Source organism: Rhyacophila brunnea, unplaced genomic scaffold, assembly GCF_057557595.1.
Source record: "Rhyacophila brunnea isolate RB1 unplaced genomic scaffold, BYU_Rbru_1.0 scaffold_23, whole genome shotgun sequence".
Classification (NCBI taxonomy): Eukaryota; Metazoa; Arthropoda; class Insecta; order Trichoptera; family Rhyacophilidae; genus Rhyacophila; species Rhyacophila brunnea.
The window spans coordinates 20,142,290-20,148,289 of NW_028232893.1; the positions used below are offsets into that span (position 1 = coordinate 20,142,290).

At 32.1% G+C, this 6,000-nt stretch overlaps 1 protein-coding gene across 2 annotated transcripts in view; it reads left to right on the forward strand.

Moving 5' to 3' along the window:
- The window catches only part of Orco (odorant receptor co-receptor), a 64,681-nt gene extending 59,162 nt beyond the window's left edge, over positions 1-5,519 (forward strand). For both annotated transcript variants that reach the window (XM_085950883.1, XM_085950882.1), the window contains exon 10: positions 5,469-5,519. In XM_085950883.1, the coding sequence (XP_085807009.1) occupies positions 5,469-5,519 (51 nt within the window). The remainder of the gene's footprint in view (positions 1-5,468) is intronic.
- Positions 5,520-6,000: the final 481 nt, after the last annotated feature.

Below are 6,000 nucleotides of genomic sequence, written 5' to 3' on the forward strand. Positions count from 1 at the left end.
GCATATACCTTTTCAATTGTGTGCTGTGCATTTTGTTTTTGAAACTTTATTTTACTGTATAAAATTGTTTATGTTTTTTTTAATTTTTTTCTTCTTCTGTCTTGTAAACATGGCCCTCACAAGGGGGGGGGGGCAGACAGGGCTCTAGCCTAGGAACCCGGGCTCAGGAAAGGCCCGGCGTGACGAGTCGACCGATAAGTGAGATAAAAACAGACCAAAAATTTGCTCTAATAGTAAAAAAAGTCGGCGCTATTTTAGTTCAGGAGTTATTAATAATTAAAATATTTGATTGTACGATGCAATTTTTAACTGTGTGCCGATAACTCGACAACTCCATAATTCAAATGAATGTACATATTAAAAATACAAAAAATCGCTAAACGCGGACACCATGGAAAATGCTAGTAGCGCGTCACACTGCCTTTACCTTTAGCGATAGGTAGGGGGGCTTGCCAAACATCCTAGCCTGGGGGCCCGCTTCAGGATGTGAGGGCCATGCTTGTGAGAGTAATAATGTAAATCTCATGTTGTGAACGTCTTGATTTTTGATTTGTTATGTCCACAATGTTTTGTTATCTTAAATTAATAGATAAATGTACCTATCTCATTTTTCTTTTTTTGATTAAATATTGTTTTTGAAATACTTCAAAAACAGACAATTCAGTAAAAGTCGACCGCGATAACAAATACATTGACCAGCCCTGCTACACGGTAATATACTATAGGGTGGCCATAAAATTTGTGCGTGCGTGGCACTACATTGGAAACGCAAAGAGATAAGACGACGCGTGATGGTACGAGAACGTTTATTGAAAAGAATTGAAAGGACTGTTGAGTATTCACGTCACAAATCAATCAGCAATGAACGCTGAAATTGTCGGCGTCGTCGCCAGCATAATAAAATCTCATCGCGTGGGGACACCCTACCTATATTATTTACACAGGTACGGCGTTATACCGAGGGCGATTTGTGCAGTATATGCAGACGCATTTCTGGGTATCATGGTTACATGAAAGTTGTACGTATGCAGTTCGTCGTGGTACACTTATTCGTGCACCGCAGTACGTGTAACATGAGTTCGTATAACATTTAATCAAATGACGAGTAATAAAGCGCCTAGTTTCAAAAGCCCCTAAAACGATTTTATGTAGTTCTGAGAAAAATGAGCAAAACGATTTTAGGTAGTTTTGAGAAATATGAGAAAAACTCATATCTATTAAATCTGTGAACTTTATGTATTTATTTTTTAATTTGTTATATTCTAAAGAGTATTTTGGCTTTCCATTATAGGGGTATTTGAAAAGCACACCCAACCATTTTAGCAGGTTTTGAAATTTACCCTAATTTTTGATCATACGTATTGACAGTTTGTGGCGTTTTTTAAAGTTCAATCTTTAGTTATCATATAGGTAACAAAAATATCCATCTAAATACATATCTAACTAAAAAAAAATCAAAAACTGTTTTAATGGCTTTTGAAACTAGGCGCTTCAGTTCTTCGTTGAACATTTCACCGTGGAATACATTTGTACATATCTTACAAAATTCGGCAATAGTTTGCAAATAGTACTGTTCCAATTAGATTAACCCTAACCTAACCTTACCTAGTAAAGACATCTCATAAAATTCACTACATATTGTAGCATACGTACAAATATACTCCACGGTGAAATTTTCAACGAAGAACTCGTCATTTGATTAAATGTTACACGAACTCATGTTTCACGTACTGCGGTGCACGAATAAGTGTCATGCGGTGAACTGTTTACGTACAAATTTCCAGATACGGGGTATCATATTGGGTCATCCAAATACGGAGAATCAAATACTTAATTAAATCAATTGAAGGAAAAAATGGTTCCATTCTCAGAGTAATAATATAAAGAGAGTAGGTATTGTTCAGCAAAATGAAGCCATGTTTTTTGCATATAACGCACAGTAGAACCTCAATTGTATTATTATTAACTTAACTATGAAACATTATACTATGATGTTGCTTCGTAGTATGGCTATCAAATTTAAACACAACCTAGTTAACCCTAGGGGCGGCAAGTTATATGAAAGTATGGTGAAGCAGGCAAGTATGGTGAAAAAGTATGGTGAGGTAGGCTGGTACTCGATTTGCGGCAAAATTTCCACGTTCACATTATATTATATGGGTACGTTATAATGACCAAAGTAAATCCTCCGTGATGCCTTGCAATTTTTTTATCACGTCGCTGTTTCTCGTAAGTTGTCGGCTATTGTTGGCCTGCTTCATTCAGTTGTATGAGAAAGCCGATTCCTTGCTCCTCTTTTTATTTAATACCTCTATGTATAACCATATTTTCCACTAAATTGATTACCATTAACTTTATATTTAACACAAAAACAATAAATTTTAGCAACACGTGCTCGCAGTTTTTAAATGAATGTAATCATTCAAATTAATATTTACCGGCGACATTTACAAAAAATATTTACTTCAGCCGTAGAAATTCTAACACACTGCGGAGATATAAGCGTGCCGAATGCTTTCTTACTCGCACTTACAGTTCGTTTTTGTTCAGGCCTTGGTCCCATTACTATTTGGCTAAATATTTTAGATAAGCTTTACTCCTTGTTTTGCCTGGGCTGAATTCTCCAGTTTTTTGATCAGAACTCCTGCAGGTATTGAAGTTAATTGCACCTCCAAACGATACACGCCCCGTACTTTATCCATTCATTCGTTTATTTGACGATGTCCGATCCTAATAGAATCATAATATGGGCCTCCACAGAGTGGAGGTTTGTATTAAGAGATTTTAGTTTTACGAGAAATATATGTTAGTCACTTGCTCAACCTATTAGGCTAAACTCTGACTCCAAGCACAAATTTAAAAACAATAATAATATGTCTATTTGCCAGTCCCAGGATTCGAATTTAACACGAGAACCCACGTTTAGATGTACAGCATAAACCTTTTTTATAATTGGGAATGTTTCAGGAGCAGTTACTTATGAGTGAGGTCACCACCCAATCAAGTATGCTCTTACTGAGTTCACATGATTTAAAGTTAACAGTGCCCACAGATAGATATTTAAAATTTTGGTGGATTAAATCCAATTTCATTATTTATCACAACATCTCATCAAATCGGTTTAAAGTTGGTGTCACTACTCACAACAATATATTTGTTGGGTCACTAGTGTGGTGTCGATGTGTAGGTAGAGGATGATGATAATGAAGTCTTCGATGTAGCAGGGTGAGATTTGTTAGCAGCGTATCGGTACAATAGTATATTATACAATGATAGTTACGAGCTTAGTACTTGGATTCGAGTGATATCTAGATAAATTATTCTTCGTTATTTATACAATAAAAAGTAACACATTAACATTAAATTCTGGTACATAATCATATTAGACTAATTATAGAATCAGCGTTTTAAATTGAGTAGCGAAAAGAAATATTATTTGTTATTACAGTCGTAAGAAAATATAATACTATGAAAAATGATTATTCGGCTAATACACCGTAATAGTATAATGTGCTGTAATATGATGTAATAATACACCGTCTCTAATTTCGCCAATCGACTTGCTGGTCTAGCTAAGTTGTTTACTGGAAATGGATTCGCTGGGAATATATTACTGTAGAGTAATTTGATATAATAGATATTTGATCGCTTATTATTTTGTAGCTACATATCCTTTCTGCCAGATATTGTTCTTTTTTCAATTTTAATTTCCAAAAACATTAATTTATAAAATTTAATCTAATGCCAGGAATAAATTGACTATAACTGTCCATTGGTACAAATCAACTACATGGTTGAATCATATTTTATGTATGATAGTATGTGGTATTGTAAAAACTGTTCCTAACTATAATTTCTACTTGTATTATATTATTCGTACTTATTTCATCCTCTGTTACATTACAGATTACAACATGATACTACAACCTATTATTAAATTGTTTCGGCGATTATTTTCTAATTGCGGCTCTGGATACACCTATATAGAATTAAGATGAATTGAATTCAATTATTGCAAATAGCTACTATATGGGACTGTCGAATTGAATTATTCGAAAGCTGAAAGAAAATTCCAGAAAACATTTTTCGTGCACACATAACAATATTTTTTATTAGGTTAACCCGAGAGTATTAGTTTCAAAACCAGTTACCATCACTTTTTGGATTGCCGATATTAGTTACATTTAATACGTATTAAAATAAATTAAGATCCTTTTTTTGATAATTCAAATATGTGTCTCTTTTATTGGTCGTTACCTCATGGTTGAAGATCGTGTCCACTTCGAAGTGCGTACTGAAACTCTTGTTCTATATTTGAAGGCTACTTAAAACAGCCAATTCTTCCATCAACAAGAGCAATATGTACGAAAAATTACAGAATTCGTGGATACCATAGCGTAACGAATATTAGACGTCCTTCAAAGTTGTGCTGAAAATGTCCTAGTAGGAACCGCCCAATCCTTTGAATTCCTAGAGTGTTTAAATAAAATTATTACAATCAAAACTTGTCGAAGAGAGATATTTTCACTCACAGTAAAGCGCTGTGAACTTTTTACAAGATGGGAAATTTCCCGTCGTAGATAGGCCAATGGCCGACTGGTCCGAATGGGGTCGAGATTTGAGAAAAACATTTTTTTCGAGCCTCTAAACTATTGGCTGGTTTCTTCTGTTCTCTTTTCAAGGAAATCAAAGAATTATGTACCATTACTACATTCGAAAGGCCTCGATTGTAAAAAAGCAAAATAAAATGCCATTATATTTCGCCATTTTCATTTTTAATTACATAATTATTATGTTTATTGCTGAGATTAAAATTAGTAAATCAAATAGAAAATGAAGTTTTATTAACATAAAAACCCATTATCAGTCGTAGAACAATGACTTTATTATGACATGTCATCAATATATATTTTTTTTACCGTGTATCCAACAAGTTTTATATTAAAAAAATTTAATATAAAACTATTAGTATATTAAATTCAATTAATTTATTATTAATGTATACACACCAAAAAGTATTTTTTAATTTTTCCACGAGATGGAGCAATAGTCTTGAAGATTTCATGAACCGGAGATGGGCTTCCACTCTGGTTCATTTCTGGAGACCTGGCTTGTTGAGGTACCTAAATATTTTATGTGAAAATTTTATTTGTGTACGGATTTTTATGAATATATATCGGAATAAAAGTTTCTGTAGATAACCAACTTTGCAACCAGTACCCTTATAATTTATCTGGGTTTGATGCAATTATTTTATTTAACCTATTTTTTAAATTTATTCATTATTAATATTATTATAAATATTTTATATTTATAAAAATAATAATTATAAATATATTATTATTTTTATCTTAAGATATAAAAGATCGTCCAATAAGTGACAAATCTTATGATTGTAACTAGTGTCTCCAAGTAAGTTCCTATTCGAAGAAAAATGATACAATGCAACTTATATTTTCTATTTTCAGGTTTTGGGAGCCGTTGTCACATACTTCATGGTGCTGGTGCAACTAAAATGAATAAAAATATATGTAAAATTACTATTTTAATTATAAAATATTATAATATTTAATAATTTATTACAATAAACTGAATAAAATAGAGTATATTTAATAGGGCAGGAACCACAGTACTGTGATAAGGTATACGTATAACTAGTTCCCATTATATTATCTTCTGTTTGTTAAAAATCAATTTCAAGTTTTTTTTTTTATATTATTCTTATTTTGGAGATAAATAATTTAAACCATTACTTGTATTAAATTATTTTGACATAAGGGTATATCACATTAGAAAATTACTGTATTTTTATTTTATAATAAAAAAATATGTGTAAGTAAATTACGTTTGTTCATGAAACAAAGTATTTATTTATATTTTTGTAGAACAAATGAATACACGAAATAAAATTGGAACTATGTATCTGCCTAATATTCCAACAAACGTTATTCAACAAAAACGTCGTAAATCTGAATAATTCAATTCAAACATGAATATACG